The following is an 18797-nucleotide window of genomic DNA, read 5'->3' on the forward strand; positions in this document are numbered from 1 at the left end:
TAAATTCTTACATTATAAGCTTGGCTTTTTAGTTTGGAAATGTGAAAACTGTACAAGTCATAACCGTAATATGTATTTCCTAGATGTACACTATGGTGTACCAAAAAACCTTGATGCAGAAAATTTGATTTGAATGACAAGTTTTGTATTCTGGAAAATTTAGTGGGTTCAGTTTTAATTTTAGTATATAGATTAAAATGATGATGGAAAAAGGAAAATAATCATGGGTGATGAGGTGTACAAGGAAGACGAGTACTATTTGTGTCCAGCTCAAATTTAGTGAGTCAATTCTCAAAAAATCTTAAGCCCTATAGTACGATTTTAAAATAGGTATAATAGAAAAATAGATCTATTGTAATTGTAGTATTTATGTGATCCAATCTACCTGCATAATATTTTAACAAATTATTAATATACTGCTTAGATACTAACACCAAAAACCTTTAGAGCTATTTTTCCAATGTCACACAAATAAAATGATATCTTTCTTTCAAAATAAAAATAATGATTTTGTTCTGAGAATTTTACCTTTATTTATAGTAATTTTTTTTTTGTAATTAATAACTTCTGTGTATGGTTATTTCTTACATTTCTAGTCTTCATTTAAATCTGTATATAATTATTGATTGTGTAAATATATTGTTTTGTGAATACTGTTCTTAATGTAAGCAAAATATTTTAAGGAATGGATGCATATACAATGTATTGCATATGTTTGCTTTGAAAATCATCCCATTTGGTGCTGGCTTTGATGAATTGTGTCTGGATTACCAATATATGCAAACATTCAGATAACCCTGTTGTGAAGTTAAAACAGAAATGTCCTAGGTTTGAATTTAACAAGATGAAGGTGTTTGTGTGGTTTATACCATTAAATTTGATTGATTATCCTACCAATTTTGACTGAAGAGTTTTTAAAGCTTAAAACATCACTGTTGTGTACATTTACCTGTATGCACAAAATGCATTCTATATGCCAGTGAGTGATCGGATATTTAAGGACCAGCTAATTACTTGTTGAATAGCTGAAGTCAGAAAGTAATTACAAGGGAAGTAACTCCAACAACCTTGGTCCTAAGAATGTGCTGTTGATCACTTAATAGTCCCATCTCTGATTTATATGCGATACATTTCGTACTTAATTTCAATTTGGATTAATGTTAAGAAATGAAATAATTGCTAAAATTTTGAAAAAGAATTATACTGTGTAAAAGTTGTAGTCCAAGTAACAAAATTGGATTTAAATTTGTTTGCATGTACAGTTACAGACAGACATTTGCAATCAACATTACTGTAAAATATCAGTACTGATTAGCAGTTCAGTTAAATGCAAATTAAATATACTTATCAGGTTAACATATATAATAAACATATGTTTACATATGCATGCATGTAATATTTAAATATATTCAAATACATGTACATCACTAAGGGTTAAACACCTTCCATAGTAAATACTGGCAGTCTAGCTCCCTTAAGAGGTTTTCTCTGTACATATTTTGGCCGATTTGCTGTTTACTCCAGAAATTTTCCTTCAATAAGACAAACAGATCTAGTCTTGAATTGATGCAATTAAACTCTGTCCTTCACCTCCTTTTATATACATCAGCCTTGTAGGTAACTTTCCATAATTATTTACCCAGGCCAGTACAAATTTGTATTTACACCCGTGCACTGATTGTACACATGCATTGTATCACATAGCGTGAGGCATTGTGTGATGGCAGCTCCCTTCAGGGCCACACAGCCCCTGTTAGAACAACAGAAGGAAGTTTGAGGACTATAAAAAGACCCCAGGTGGACCCTAGAGCTCCATCTGTCAATCATGTCTGGTGCATCTGTAATGTTCTGCTCTTAAACACCAGCTAAACATTATGTGCATGCCAGTATCCTTGATATGTATCCAGTTTGCATTTGTTTTCAAAATTATGCACGTATCAAGAAAACTATTTCAATATGTTCACTACATGTGCATTGCATGACATGAAGGCTGCTGCTACGTGATCCTGTTTACAGCCTAGATTTGCTGTAGGTCGATGGGCTGAAATTTGAACCGTTCTCTGTCACTTCATTGCACAAGCCATCTGTGGTTTTACGTGTTCATTGTTTACTCAGGAAAGTTTAAAGCATACGCTGACCTCATTTTAATTTTAGGCAACAGCTTTTAATGCCAAAATGCACCGTTTGCAGTTTAGGGATACAATTCTTGTCTATAGCAAATACTTCAGGAGATATGAGCTGGCCATTTCATGAGTTTACAGTATGTTAATTGAAACACTGCAAAAAATTAAAGAGATAAGTTAATGCTGATGTAAAACTGAAGTTCTTTCAAATAAAATACTCTACAATATGTAATGTATTTTTTACTTAAGTTTTATCAGATGATTATTGAAACATTGAAATGTTTGAAGTAACTTTTCATTAAAAAAATGTGAGTTATATCAAATTAATCAAATTATACCATTTTGCTGGCATTAAGTATACAGGTTTATTTTATTATATTGGCAGGTTATACTCGTCATTATATAGACAGGTTATACTCGTCATTATATAGTCAGGTTATACAAGTCATTATATAGACAGGTTATACTAGTCATTATATAGACAGGTTATACTAGTCAGTATATAGACAGGTTATACTAGTCATTATATAGACAGGTTATACTAGTCTTTATATAGACAGGTTATACTAGTCATTATATAGACAGGTTATACTAGTCATTATATAGACAGGTTATACTAGTCATTATATAGACAGGTTATACAAGTCATTATATAGACAGGTTATACAAGTCATTATATAGACAGGTTATACTAGTCATTATATAGACAGGGTTATACAAGTCATTATATAGACAGGTTATACTAGTCTTTATATAGACAGGTTATACTAGTTATATTATATAGACAGGTTATACTAGTCATTATGTAGACAGGTTATACTAGTCATTATATAGGCAGGTTATACTAGTCATTATTAGCTCACCTGGTCCGAAGGACCAAGGTGAGCTTATGCCATACCGTGGCGTCCGTCGTCCGGCCGTCCGTCCGGCCGTCTGTCTGTCGTCCGTCCGTCAACAATTGACTTATTTGACTTCTTCTTCATAACCGCTGATCGGAATTTGAACAAATTTGGTCAGAAGCATCCCTATGGGTAGGGGACTCAAAATTGTACAAATGATGGGGCTGACCCCCTGGGGGCCTCTGGGGCGGGGCCAAAAGGGGTCATTTTGGCGCTGTTGATATAAACGACTTCTTCTCTGAAACCAAGCAATGGCTATCACTCATATTTGCCTGGTAGCATCACTATGGGGTGGGGATTCAAAATTGTACAAATGATGGGGCTGACCCGCCAGGGGCCTGAGGGGCGGGGCCAAATGTGGTCAATCTGGCTATATTGATATAAACGACTTCTTCTCTGAAACCAAGCAATGGCTATCGCTCATATTTGCCTGGTAGCATCATTATGGGGTGGGGATTCAAAATTGTACAAACGATGGGGCTGACCCCCCAGGGGCCTGATGGGTGGGGCCGAATGTGGTCAATTTGGCTATATTGATATAAACGACTTCTTCTCTGAAACTGAACAATGCCTGTCGCTCATATTTGCCTGATAGCATCACTATGGGGTGGGGATTCAAAATTGTACAAATGATGGGACTGACCCCCCAGGGGCCTGAGGGGCGGGGCCAAATGTGCTCAATCTGGCTATATTCATATAATTGACTTCTTCTCTGGAACCAAACAATGGATATCTCTCATATTTTACTGGTAGCATCACCTTGAGGTAGGAATTTGAAATTGTACAAATGATGGGGCCGACCCCCTGGGGGCTGAGGGGCGGGGCCAAAAGGGGTCAGTTTTGCAGACTTGATATAAATGACTTCTGCTCTGAAACTAAGCAATGGATATCGCTCATATTTGCCTGGTAGCATCCCTATGGGGTGGGGATTCAAAATTGTACAAATGGTGGGGCTGACCCCCAAGGGGCCTGAGGGGCGGGGCCAAAATTGGTCAATTTGTTTAAACAACTTCTTCTCTGAAACTAAGCAATGGATATTACTCACATTTGTATGGTAGCATGGTTATGGGGTGGGGATTCAAAATTGTACAAATGTTGGGGTTGACCCCCAAGGGGCCTGAGGGGCGGGGCCAAAATTGATCAATTTGTTTAAACAACTTCTTCTCTGAAACTAAGCAATGGATATTACTCACATTTGTATGGTAGCATGGTTATGGGGTGGGGATTCAAAATTGTACAAATGTTGGGGTTGACCCGGGCAGCCAGGGGGCTGAGGGGTGGGGCCAAAAGGGGTCAATTTGGCTAAATTGATTTAAACAACTTATTCTCTGAAACTTAGCAATGGTTTGACTGGTAGCATCCTATTGGGGTAGGAATTCAAAATTGTATAAAGGAAGGAGCTGACCCCCCAGGGGGCAGAGGGCAGGGCAAAAGGGGTCAATTAATCTAAACAAGATCTTCTCTGAAACTAAGCAATGGATATCACTCACATTTGTGTGGTAGCATCCCTATGGGGTCGCGCCAAAAGTCAATTTCATTTCATGGATTAATGCACTTTTTGGCATTTTTAGTATTAAAATAAAACCAATATACATGTACCGTATTTGACCTAATAAGGGCGCAGGGCGCGGGTAATTGACAGTGGGGGCGCCCTTATTAAGATTAGTTATTCTGAAGTTTTATGAAACAGACTATACCTTATAGCAGAATACCAAAGGTTGTGGAAACGGTTAAATATTCAGTCATAAAAATATTCCAGATGAAGATATCTATTCATTATCATATATTAAGCTCAAACATCACTTGAATACTCCTGTAAACTTGTAAACCATGCGAGCTGATCTTTAGACCAGAGAACGTGTGTTCCACCATTTATGTTCAAATGGAACTCTTTTGTGTTCTATTTATAGAAACAGGTGATTTCCCAGATCATATTAGACATCGTTTTCTTTGACCTAATAATTGATTTACAATGTCTTTTACTAGCTTTCTGTTCTGAACAAAAGTTATTTATCAACAAGAATGAAGTCTTTACTTTATCTTCAAATAAAGATGGTAAGTTATTATTTGCATGTGTGTTTAGTTTTGGGTGCTCTTTGCACTGACATGTCATCTGTAGCCTGTAGGAATACACAAAATGTGGCGAAAACATGTGTTCCAGTTACTTAATTTGCTGAAGAAAATTGAACACATAAAGTAGCAAAATATTTCACATGAATTATTACTTTTGAACACCATTTTGACACTCAATCAAAGATTTATTTCCTTGAAAAAAGGTAGGGGCGCCCTTATTAGGGCAGGCGCCCTTATTAGGTCAAATACAGTACCCATATAAAATGCTTATGATATATATTGACATAGCAATACCAGTGACAAATATACTTAAGCATCATTCTTGTTTCATATCTCATGAAACCAGGTGAGCGATACAGGCCCTCTGGGCCTCTTGTATAGACAGGTTATACAAGTCATTATATAGACAGGTTATACTAGTCATTATATAGACAGGTTATACTAGTCATTATATAGACAGGTTATACAAGTCATTATATAGACAGGTTATACAAGTCTTTATATAGGCAGGTTATACTAGTCATTATATAGACAGGTTATACTAGTCATTATATAGACAGGTTATACAAGTCATTATATAGACAGGTTATACAAGTCATTATATAGACAGGTTATACAAGTCATTATATAGGCAGGTTATACAAATCACTATATAGACAGGTTATACTAGTCATTATATAGGCAGGTTATACTAGTCATTATATAGACAGGGTTATACAAGTCATTATATAGACAGGTTATACTAGTTATTATATAGACAGGTTATACAAGTCAGTATATAGACAGGTTATACAAGTCATTATATAGACAGGTTATACTAGTCATTATATAGACAGGTTATACTAGTCTTTATATAGACAGGTTATACTAGTTATAGTATATAGACAGGTTATACAAGTCATTATATAGACAGGTTATACAAGTCATTATATAGGCAGGTTATACTAGTCATTATATAGGCAGGTTATACAAATCACTATATAGACAGGTTATACTAATCATTATATAGGCAGGTTATACCCGTGACGTCATTATATAGACAGGTTATACTAGTCATTATATAGACAGGTTATACTAGTCATTATATAGGCAGGTTATACTAGTCATTATATAGACAGGTTATACTAGTCATTATATAGACAGGTTAAACAAGTCATTATATAGACAGGTTATACAAGTCATTATATAGACAGGTTATACTAGTCATTATATAGGCATGTTATATTAGTCATTATATAGACAGGTTATACTAGTCATTATATAGACAGGTTATACAAGTCATTATATAGACAGGTTATACTAGTTATAGTATATAGATCTAGACAGGTTATACAAGTCATTATATAGACAGGTTATACTCGTCATTATATAGACAGGTTATACTAGTCATTATATAGACAGGTTATACAAGTCATTATATAGGCAGGTTATACTAGTCATTATATAGACAGGTTATACAAGTCATTATATAGACAGGTTATACTAGTCATTATAGGCAGGTTATACAAGTCATTATATAGGCAGGTTATACTAGTCATTATATAGACAGGTTATACTAGTCACTATATAGACGGGTTATACAAGTCATTATATTGGCAGGTTATACAAGTCATTATATAGACAGGTTATACTAGTCATTATATAGACAGGTTATACAAGTCATTATATAGACAGGTTATACAAGTCATTATATAGACAGGTTATACAAGTCATTATATAGACAGGTTATACAAGTCATTATATAGACAGGTTATACTAGTCATTATATAGACAGGTTATACTAGTCGTTATATAGACAGGTTATACTAGTCATTATATAGACAGGTTGTACAAGTCATTATATAGACAGGTTATACTCGTCATTACATAGGCAGGTTATACTCGTCATTATATAGACAGGTTATACTAGTCTTTATATAGGCAGGTTATACAAGTCTTTATATAGACAGGTTATACTCGTCATTATATAGACAGGTTATACTAGTCATTATATAGACAGGCTATACAAGTCATTATATAGACAGGTTATACAAGTCATTATATAGACAGGTTATACTAGTCATTATATAGACAGGTTATACTAGTCGTTATATAGACAGGTTATACTAGTCATTATAGACAGGTTATACAAGTCATTATATAGACAGGTTATACAAGTCATTATATAGACAGGTTATACTAGTCATTATATAGGCAGGTTATACTAGTCATTATATAGACAGGTTATACTAGTCATTATATAGACAGGTTATACTAGTCATTATATAGGCAGGTTATACAAGTCATTATATAGACAGGTTATACAAGTCATTATATATATAGACAGGTTATACTAGTCATTATATAGACAGGCTATACAAGTCATTTTATAGACAGGTTATACTAGTCATTATATAGACAGGTTATACTAGTTATATTATATAGACAGGTTATACTAGTCATTATATAGACAGGTTATACTAGTCATTATATAGACAGGTTATACTAGTTATATTATAAAGACAGGTTATACTACAGTTTAACCTGTCTAAACCACTTGTCACCAGGACCAGAATATTTGGCTGGTTTTCACAAATATCCGGTTTATTGAGATCGGTAATAATCAACATCTGAGAAATGGGTTTTGACTTATATTAAAAACAATTCTACCATGTTTGCTATGCAACGCCAGTTTTGATTGGTTTAAAACCATGTATTATTTTCCAATAATACACGCTCGTGTCAATAATACACGGTCGGGAGTCACGGCTGTAACGATTTTATATATCTAATATTCACCCGTTTTAAAAAAGGTTACTATAGCCGAGTGGGCTAATGGGTTAGTCTTTCATTCATTTTGATCACGACGCGAGTTCGAATCCTACTGAGGCCCACCTTTTTTTTTCTTTTTTTTTTATCCTTTTTTTTTTAATTTTCAAAATCAATGCCCTATGAAAGATGCTCTTGATCGTAGTACTGTATTGCCTGTATATTTCATCAACAAATAATGCAATACTCAAGAAATAAATTACAAGGTTTTCTCAGGGTTTCTTTGCTGTTTTTCTATTAGAAAGAGGTCGATCTAAGAACTAAACAGTACATGGTAGAATAGAAATAATCAAATTTGACTCGTGTATTGTTGCAGGATATACAACTCGGACTCGGATATTTTGCAATTTTAATTAATAACTCAGGCCTGCGGCCTTCGTTATTAATTCAATTGCAAAATATCCTCGTCCTCGTTGTATATCCTGCAATAATACAGGAATCATCGTTCATTATTTCTTAAATAAATTGTATATCTTGGCTGTTCAGAACAAAGTAAATGTACATGTACCATTTAAAACTGTTTACATATTTTAGGTTGTCCTCAGTATCAACATCCCGATATTCTTAGCTCTGTACCAACAGTACGCTCGAAAGGCACACATGCTTTATTTTCGAAGTATACATATGAAAAATATTCACAATATGTGACAATAATCGTTTTGTAGTGGTGAATAGTTGTAAACCACCTTAATGTGTCAATTAAAATAACAGGTAAATCACATCCTTTGGAACTTCAATCAGTGACATGGCCCTTACCTTTAATAATCGGTTATTGTGAAGGTCTTCAAGGTATTTGTTTAGGTTGTTGCTTGTTGAGAAAAACATGATGGCAGGTTTGACCAGGTTGATTTTAGAAGTACTTATACCATGGCCAGTTAAACAACGCCGGTTTTCAGAATAGATGGGTTCCAGATTATACAGGTTTAAACTGCTATGTTTTAGAGGGAAGATGCTGGGGTCAAACAATAAAGCCAAATAGACAGGCATCCAAATTAGACGTGGTCCGGTTTTGACACGTTATGTTATACATGATACAGGTTACTGATGTAGCGGGATTGTAGCACTTTCTCTGTGACCATGTATACCCAAATGTCTATTGCAGTTCAGCAAAAATACTACTGTATAATAACAAATGATACATCATGTCCCCCACTCCCACCCCTTCTCTATTTGAGCCAAAGTTTATTTGTTAATGGACTTGGATTATATCCATGTTCTTGTGGAAATTATGATATTTACTATGAAAATATAGGTAAGGTTAGGTGGAGTTTCCAGAATCATTCTAAAGGCTTGTGTTTGATACATGGGTTTGTCCTGGTTCTGTTTGACTAATATGTCTGAATGACTGTGGTGTCTGTACAATTATATACCAACAGAAGTTGATACTGTATGTACAACTATAAAATGTAAGTAGCAAGGACTGGTGTATATATGATTCTTATATGTTGTTTGGCTCTCCATCAAATGCAGGTGTAATCCTGTAGTTCTATAAAAAATACTCAGAACATAATGACTTTTATACAATATGTACATGTATAAGATTGTACAACTAATGTAAAGACAAAATTACTGTAAAATCAAGTAGTTATGTGGGCTTTATCTTAGTACACACACTGTACTGACAAAATTACTGTAAAATCAAGTAGTTATGAGGGCTTCATCTTAGTACTGACAAAATTACTGTAAAATCAAGTATTTATGAGGGCTTCATCTTAGTACTGACAAAATTACTGTAAAATCAAGTAGTTATGAGGGCTTTATCTTAGTACTGACAAAATTACTGTAAAATCAAGTAGTTATGAGGGCTTTATCTTAGTACTGACAAAATTTACCAAAACCTTTTGATAAAAAATAAAAATAAAAGCGGTTTGAGAAGTGAAAACAGATCCAGGAGAATTTTTGTATTGTCATATCATACAAATATGAAACAACTACCTGAAATAGTTTGCTATGGTGTAAAAAGTATGTATGGCAAAGATAGGCATGCAGAGGAGCTCCACAGATCTACATAGCATTCATACACAGAATATAATGTGTCAGGATTAATTATGATATATTCTTTGTTCAAATAAATGAAAATACTAAAAATGCTCAGTAACTCCAGTACCTTTTTAAGTGTTTCAGTCCTAAAGACCTAATCAAATGATTGTACACTGAGATTCATTAAAGGTTAAAGCCTCTCTGTGTTTTGGTAATGTATACATTACGACAAAATTACAAAAGCATGTGTAATGATAGAATATATATACCCTAATGATGATATAATGTGAGAATGAATACCATAGTTTTTCATAATTGCAATTAAAACTGGGAAACTACCCATGGCCACTGATGACAGGAAATCTCTAATACTGTGCTCCAATCTCTATATGTAAATGAGCTGTAGCAACTATGTCGTGCACGCATGTGCAAACTGGTTTGTTTTGAAGAATGGCAGACTTGCAATCAAAGCCATGTATCAGAAGCCCAAAGTCAATCAGATGTACTGGTTTCTCCCATGAAGGCAAAGAAAGGGATTAGGGTAAAATCACAACATCATCTACACCTTACAGAGACATTGTAAGTCTCTTAGACAAAAAAATGAAGATAGGTGAAACATGAAAAGCGACCATGAATTGGCAGTGAAATTTCCCGGCATTGGATAAACAAACCCATACTTTTTGTGTTTCTCATCCGAGGATGTAACTTGGGTCGAAGCGTTGGTTCATGTTCTATTTTTAGATGTTTATTACATACTTTACTTATGAATTGTTGATGTAATTAAGCAGATTTGTTGGAAATTAAATGAAGATAAATCAATGGGGGATTATGAAGTTAACTTAGAAAAAGTTTTGTACATGTATCTATAAACAAAAACATATAGAGGCTTTAAAAGGAATATTTGAAACGGAAAAAGTTCAAGACATTTTTTACATGATTCAGGGGAATCTGTTTGTGGTGTACATGCAATGCATACATGGTTGTATGATTGACTGCATACAGATGTTGTTAGAAGCCTTATTTAAAAAATTACTCATATTCCTGTTAATGCCCGATTGTAAAGTAAATAATGATGGTCCAAATGTACATAGTACCACTGGCAATACGTCTGGTGTGATTTTGAGATCGCAGAATAATTTTGACCTGATAAACTTAAAGTGTTTGTTATGCTGTGTATATCCTAGGTATAGTAAATCAAACCTTGTATAGGAGGAGACTGTTGAGTCTGCAGGGCTTGTCATTGGTCTTTGACAAACAGCCTAATTCTTACCTTGGCAAAAGGCTTTACATGTACAACAGCCAATATTAAACAGCCTAAACCTGTCTTGGTGAAAGGATTTTCAATAGTCAGTAGTATCAGTAATTTTCATTAGTAATGCATAAACGGGCTAAATCTGCTCTGGTGAAAGGCTTGTCAATAGTCAGTAGCTATATAGTATCAGTAATTTTCACAAGTCTTGGGTAAACAGCTGGCTAAACCTGCTTTGGTGAAAGGCTTGTCAATAGCTAATGATATCAGTAATTTTCGCAAGTCTTGGCCAAACAGCCTAAACCTGCTTTGGTGAAAGGCTTGTCAATAGCTAATGATATCAGTAATTTTCACAAGTCTTGGTCAAATAGCCTAAACTTGCTTTGGTGAAAGGCTTGTCAAAAGTCAGTAGTATCAGTGATTTTCACTAGTCTTGGACAAACAGCCAAGTATATGTTGTAATTGGAAGGTGCTTATGGATAATCAATAGTATTTGGTTATAATTTACTAGTCTCAGACAAACAGGCTAACCTTAACAGACTAACTTGTCAGAAGGGTTTCTCCATTACCAAATAGTGAAATACACTGTAGTAAGAAAAATACCCTCCAACCAATAGATCAGTGATAATTTCTGTAAGTAGACCAGACTCTGTTGCCCAAGTATATGCGTGTGTCAAGTTGTGGACTGGCTGTTTTTGATGTCCTCATACCTGAGCGTCTAATGTTGTTCCCTTGGTTATAATCTGGATGTTTATCATCCTGACATCTGCTGGTCATTGTTGACTGGCCATTACAGCTGTCACACCCTAAGATGTACATAGAAAGTTACTTCTGTAGTTACAATACTACATATACCATATTTATCCAGCAATAAGCCCAAGCCTTATATAGAGTTTAACAACAAGGGATTGTTTTCTATGATATTTCGCTATTTGATTCACTCGAGCGTGCTTCCATCCTAAAAAAGTTAACTACCCTGGAAAGCACTGTCACTGTCAAAGTTCAAGACCCTTGGTCTGGGATGTTTCTGCAAACTATGGGCCTGTTATAAATGTTAATTGTCAATACGACACTGTATATAGGACCTCTAAGTAGTAAATGACATTGACATTTTTTTAGCTTGTCTCTTCAAAGAAGAGGGAGAGCTAATGTTGTCAACTTGGCATTGGCGTTGGTTTTCTGATATTGATATATATTTTGGTGCAGGTGTTGAAAGCATATTGATATTTGGTATAAGGGTCCCTACAGGGTTATACTATCCCCTCGAGCTCTCGGAGTCGAACTAAAAGATTGTTTGGGGGGAAACCTGTCTTTTGACATTTTGGACCTAGTCAGAAACTTTAAGGTTTTGGTTCATTAAGTGTTGAAGGGCATTAAAACATCACTTTATGATTGTAGTAGCTAAGTTACTGATATTTTGTATTAGGGTCTCTGTGGGCAATAAACATAGCGAACAAATACTATAAAACAATATCATGCAAATCATTGTAGTGTCTTTATAAGTGCACAGGTAACAAAAATGAACATTTCAGGAATTCTAGTATTGTTAACTGCATTGATGGCCTGTTTTATAAGCACAACTTAAGTAAGTTAAAACAGTTTCATCCTATAATCATGCAGATTTAATGCTGTCTAGGGAGGAATACAACTACATATACACCTTTGTATATCATTTTTACCCGGGTATTTGTTTTTTCAGGACTTCCGGATCCGTTTGCTAAGATCAGTGTAGATGGTTCAGGGCAGTGTCATTCTACAGACACCAGTAAAAACACTCTCGACCCCAAGTGGAACCAGCATTATGACCTGTAAGTAACTCTTCCTCATCATCATCAAGCTTTACTGAATATATCAATAACTGGTTCATTGAAGGTATTGAAAGGCCAAAAAGTAGTGAAAAAAACCCACCTAAATGCAATTTGATGGGACCATCAATATAAATTATCAACTCCACTATCATTATGTTTCAACCTGAAGCTTGCAACTTTTAATGCATAGTTGTGAACCTACTGGTCTAAACCTCTTCATCTATTTATCTGCTGACTTACAGAGTTTACTGGCTTTGTGGATCGTGTGACTTTTTGTCCCTGTTACAGGTATATTGGAAGTAAAGATTCAGTGACTATCAGTATTTGGAACCACAAGAAGATCCACAAAAAGCAAGGAGCAGGATTCCTTGGTTGTGTGAGGATCAAGTCTAATGCTATTCAACAACTCAAAGATACAGGATGTAAGTTGATAAGTCATGATTTCACAAGTTTAACATGCAGTAAAGACTTACAGAGGATAGCTTTCATTTTCATAAGCGATATCAATTCATATCCCAAAAATAATTCACCTGGATAAAGTATGGTCAATTTCTTAGTTCTTTAGTGGAAATCCATAATAGTGTTTTTATCTTAAAATAAAGAAATAAGTTATTTGGTGATATATTGTAAATCTGTAACAGTCTTGCATCTAGAAATATAAAAATAATTTCCTTTTGTAGCGTCTTTATCCTTCATACATACTGTTCTACCTAACTTGCCTGATCTTCACACATTTAGATACATACTGTCGGAGCTTCTGTCTCTTTTGTTAGCTGTAACACTCGTAAACTTGTTTTATTGTTGTTTGTGCTTGTGTGTAGAGACAAACCATTGTCAGTTTGACATCTTACCAATAGTCTACAAAGAGTGTATGCAAGTTTTTACTTACATTACGACTTCATTTGAAATGATGACGTAGATTTGAAGGTCCGTTATGGACATTGCTGTCTGGATATTTACCTCTGTCATAGTAGCCGTCGTAATGGTGCTTACTGGAGGCTTCCATGGTCCTGAGAATTTTGGCCAGGGAGCCGAGGTTAATCTCTCCTAGTGTTAGACATCAGCATTTTATGTTCACCAGTAAATAGTAAAATGGAAGCATGACCCAGATACGTTATCCAAAACATAATTATGTAGTAGTATATTTTACATTAGAAAATTATATATTTATGACTAATTTAAACCGCACATTATTTCTGAAAATAGGGTTTCTGTCAATTTGGTGCAAATTTAGGAATTTGTAAAAGTGAAGATCAGTGTTTAGAAAAGTTTCATGAAATGTTTATTTTAAAAAGCTGATGGAGATTGTTTTATCAATCAAAATAAGGAAGCTTCAGACAATTTGTTATAAAGCTTTCAGATTGAAACTGATCGAATCTAATCTTGTGTAGTATAAGTGTTGTTGTTTTTTCGAGCTGATGGTACTTTGTTTTCTTGTAAGTTAGCAAGATGGAGTTTTTTGCCTTAAAATTCTTTCATTATCTTATAATAATATTTCCCATGTAAGCTTTTAATTCTCTGCTTCATATTAGAAGAATTTTGTTGTGCCAGTTCTATTGCTAAATCTAGACTTTTCATTTAATTTCCATAAAATTTATACAAAAATATCATTGGTTATTAAAATCTATGTATAAAGATATCTTAATAACAAATTTTAATCAGATTTCAAAACAAGAATAGAAAGAATTACATGTATGAGTATTTTTAAACTGAGTTTATTGAGTAAATAATACTACATTGAATAACTTCAAATTTCATATTGCAAAGGTCAAGGTCACTTTGCTATTTATAGAAAATTGTTCAACTATGACACAAATTTTACATGGCAGCAGAGACCTTCATAGCCTTGATTTTTAATATCAAAAAAGTTTGACACCAGTTTGCTTGTACTTAAAAATACTATATATTGTATAACTAGAAAATGTGGCTCCAATTTGTAACCGAATCTCCATTTAAAAGCCAAGCAATGGCCAATGTTTGTGTCAGGTATACATCACAAAAAATAATTGATCACCATGTTCCTAAAATGTTTGGAATGTGCCTGTTACAGACAGAAGTTTCCCCTATGTGTGACGGTGTGGACTTGTAGTCAGTATGACATTTGACAGGCAGGACCAGATAGTTAGAGGAGGGTGATGGTGGAAAAATATCCTCCTGTCTCCATAGAATGTGGATGGGACCAGTTATTTGGTTACATTGGCTTACTGTTCGAGGGTACTTAAACCTCTGTAAAAACAATGCAGCGAAAACATCAAAATTCTGTCCCAGAAATTTTTCGGTTAATTGCTGTCATCCTCCTAATTGTAGACTCCATTATGGCAAAGCCACACACATGTTTTCAATAGAGCTATCGAGTGTAGTGAAGTCTGGTAATAAATAGCATGTCTTGCTGGTTGTACCAAGCATAAATGCACTTGAAAACCTATCAATGATATTATCATGAAAACATTTTAAGCAAAATTTGTCAAATTTGGATTAGGTCTTTTGATTTCAGACTTAGCCTAAAGTTTGAAGTTGATTGTAAACTTCTGATACCATAAGCTATGGTTTGCACTTTTCCGAGATAATAAAACATAATTGTACAAAATAAGAATTCTGCTAGTAGTGGCTGGTCTGCAAAGCAACTGATCAATGGAGAGGTTTTATTCTGGGCTTACTTACTGTGATAAGTGTAGTCTGTCACAATCTTTATGATTTATTTATAACTATTCATAGATGGTAAACATCTACTTTCCTAACATAATTTCCAACAGATAAGTGTTACCAATATAAACAAAAAAGTATTGTGTTGCTAGAAAACAAAATTTATTAGTACTCTGAGGAAACAGTAGATGATGCCTGAAACCTTGTTCATATGTTGGCCTTTTGTCACCGACTTCATTTTCAAACCAATTACCGTGATAAAACTAAGATGAAATATGAGAAAACTTTGAAAAGTTTTTGTTTCTTGGTGCCAATGTCAAGGACAAGGTCACCGTTACTAATTATAGAAACTCTTTGTTAGTGCTCTAGCAACTTCATTATTTAATGCATTTTAATCAACTTCATATAGGCTAATGGTCAAGCATGAAAATATCCTGAACAATGGGCTTTTAGAATATTACAGCTGGTATACCTGGCATGCCAGGGGATATTGCTTGTGCTTTTTTTTGTTTTTGCCCTTGTGTCACCTTGTCAAGGACATATTTCCTACAATACAATTAGAATTATTTGCAATTGCCAAGTTTGTAAGCTATATAGTACCTCTGGAGATGGTAGTATACAGGTCTTGTTTATTTATGGAAAAAAAAGATAATTGTGAAAACATGTAGGAGTTTTTATTTACAGATCTGTTTTCTCGATTTTTTTTTATCTTTTTTTATATGTCATCAGTCAGTAACTCAGCCTGCTGTAGCTCTGCCATTACTAATTCTGGGTGGGTTTGGTAATACTATAGTATTGGATAGGGGAGTACCTGGTTTCATATTTATTCCACACAATGTGGTTGTGTGATAACAGTGTAGGATATTTAGTTTTAAGTAGTTTTATCATCCATGACATTGATATTGTGACATGGTGACATTTATTGTGCCTTCTGCAGCTGGAATTGTTTGAAGCAAACTTTATGCAGGAAATCTTTATAATTGAGGCATACAAGTAAGGAAGCTACATTCATTAGAGGTGTATGTCATTTAAACTGTTTTGAATGCAAAGCAGCATTTACCTACATATATGAATGCAGCAGGCATGTCCACATATGAAACATAAGATAGGAGTAAAATAAACATGTACCTATGTACCTATTTACATTTTTTTGATTCAACAGATAAACAATTAAATTATTACTATATATAAAAGGTTTTTTTAAGGCAAAGTAAGTGGGTGTATACACAAACCCTGACTTGTGTGTTACTAGACACTTCGTGTGATAGTCTCGACAGGAAATTTAAACTCAATGAGTTCTTTATCAACTTTTTTTCTGCATCGTTTAAAATCATAGATGAAACTGATAAGGTTCTCCAAAGACTTGATGACATTTAGAACATAAAAACTATCATAAAAGATATCAGAATATTCATACATCTCTTATATTTCTTCTATTGTAAATGGGAAATATTTTTTTGGAGACGGTGAATTTAAAAATTGGATCTATTACATGAAATGAAGTTGTGGGGAGAAAATGCTTCATGGATGAATGATTTTTGAGAGACTGTGTGTATGAAGTCTGCACCCATTTCATGTATTAGGAATATAAAGAAAAATGTACGTGTAGATATCGCTCTGACAGGAGGTCGAGTGTCAGATGGGATAGTTAACCTGTGCTGGGGGTCGAACTTGACAGAAGTTACCTGGTGTATGTGTAGATCTACAGGTAGGATTCAACTTCACAAGAAGGGGGACATTTTGTCTCTGCAGGCCACCATTTATCTAGCTGTGTTCACCAGTCAGGCCCACTGTCATAGGTACATTTTATACACCAGTTACATGCAGCTGAGTGTAGTATACCTGCTGTGTTGAGTGCTGACTGGGACTACTGCCTGTATATACACACTGTCACCACTACAGTTAGCTAATATACAGCTGTACCCTCATACCATACACAGTCTGTGAGATTTTGGATTAGTTCGGTTAGTGTATATGTGATGGAATGATTTCCCTGAAGGATTGTTCCCAACACCAATGTCGGTTTGTGTCTCAATGCCTCTGCGCTGTACTCAGCAACGACCTTCGCAAATTTCTGTTACAGTCCAACGACTCGACTTACAGAGGAATAACAGCGATGATAATGACAATGTTAGAGGACAGATCGTTATCAGTCTCATCTCCCGGGACAGGGGCAGCTCACTCACAGGGACAGGCCCCAATGTAACCGATGCCTCTGTCATTCCGTCCTCTATCCCCAGTGATCCTAACGAGCTTCCCGAGGGGTAAGTACCACTAATTGTTTTGGGATAATTTATTTATTAACAGTCCAGATTTATCAAGTCAACCCACCAGTTATTTGGTTGTCATTTCTGTTCAGTCTGTGAAACACATTTTAAATTGTTTCTTTTTTAAATACTAGGCTTGAAATATGCTGACTTTAACAATTTGAATATTTTTCAACTTCACACATTAGTTTAGTCAAAAAGAGGATGAGATAGGCGGTCTTGTTTGTATATTTTTATGTAATTCTCTGTTTAACATATAATAATAAATGAGGTGTTCTCTTGGTGCAGATGTTTATTTATATTTCCTACCATGATCCTGATGAATCAAATGCCTAGTGTGTACAGAATTAGCACCGACACTAGCTATCATTGTCTTCATGTGCCAGATATCACAACCATAGAATGCTCATTGACATAACTGGTCTCCTGTTCAAAGGCCATTGCAATATTTTTGCAAATTTGAACTTAATAGTTTTGAATTATGTAACATCTCTTATATAGAAGCTATATATTGAGCACAGATTATGGCTGCTATTTCAACTGAGTTTAATTGCTTATTAGCAATCAAATTTCAAATAATGTTTGATTATTAATGTATTTGAATTTATGATGAACACTATGATATACGATAGATGATTATTTACTTGTAAAAGGACTGTTACCATCAAAACAGAGTGACTTTGATTAAGAATGGTACTAAATTACATAAACAACAAAAAATGAAGTAAAAGAATATTCTGAGAAAGAATATCCCTACCAATCATTATGATTTCATTGTATGCTTCAACACTCTGTGTCATAGTATTTCATTGTTTACATTTCCTGATAAAGCACCTTTTTACAAAACTTGAAAAGTTGTGATACAAATAAAACAAAACTGTAGTTTATTTCAACAAAACTATTTAAGGTATAATCAAGTTAATCTTTTTTTTTTTAAATGAAAGAGT

At 34.4% G+C, this 18797-nt stretch overlaps 1 protein-coding gene across 9 annotated transcripts in view; it reads left to right on the plus strand.

The window, feature by feature from the left end:
* Nucleotides 1-18797, plus strand: part of LOC117330404 (E3 ubiquitin-protein ligase SMURF2-like) — a 53835-nt gene that overhangs the window by 5905 nt on the left and 29133 nt on the right. For all 9 annotated transcript variants that reach the window (XR_004533347.1, XR_004533346.1, XR_004533337.1 and 6 more), the window contains exons 3-5: nt 12832-12940; nt 13229-13362; nt 17667-17847. Coding sequence is in view for 1 of the 9 variants with exons in the window: in XM_033888671.1 (XP_033744562.1) it covers nt 12832-12940; nt 13229-13362; nt 17667-17847 (424 nt within the window). In the remaining 8 variants the exon portion in view is untranslated. The remainder of the gene's footprint in view (nt 1-12831; nt 12941-13228; nt 13363-17666; nt 17848-18797) is intronic.

Source organism: Pecten maximus, chromosome 1, assembly GCF_902652985.1.
Source record: "Pecten maximus chromosome 1, xPecMax1.1, whole genome shotgun sequence".
NCBI classification, from domain to species: domain Eukaryota; kingdom Metazoa; phylum Mollusca; class Bivalvia; order Pectinida; family Pectinidae; genus Pecten; species Pecten maximus.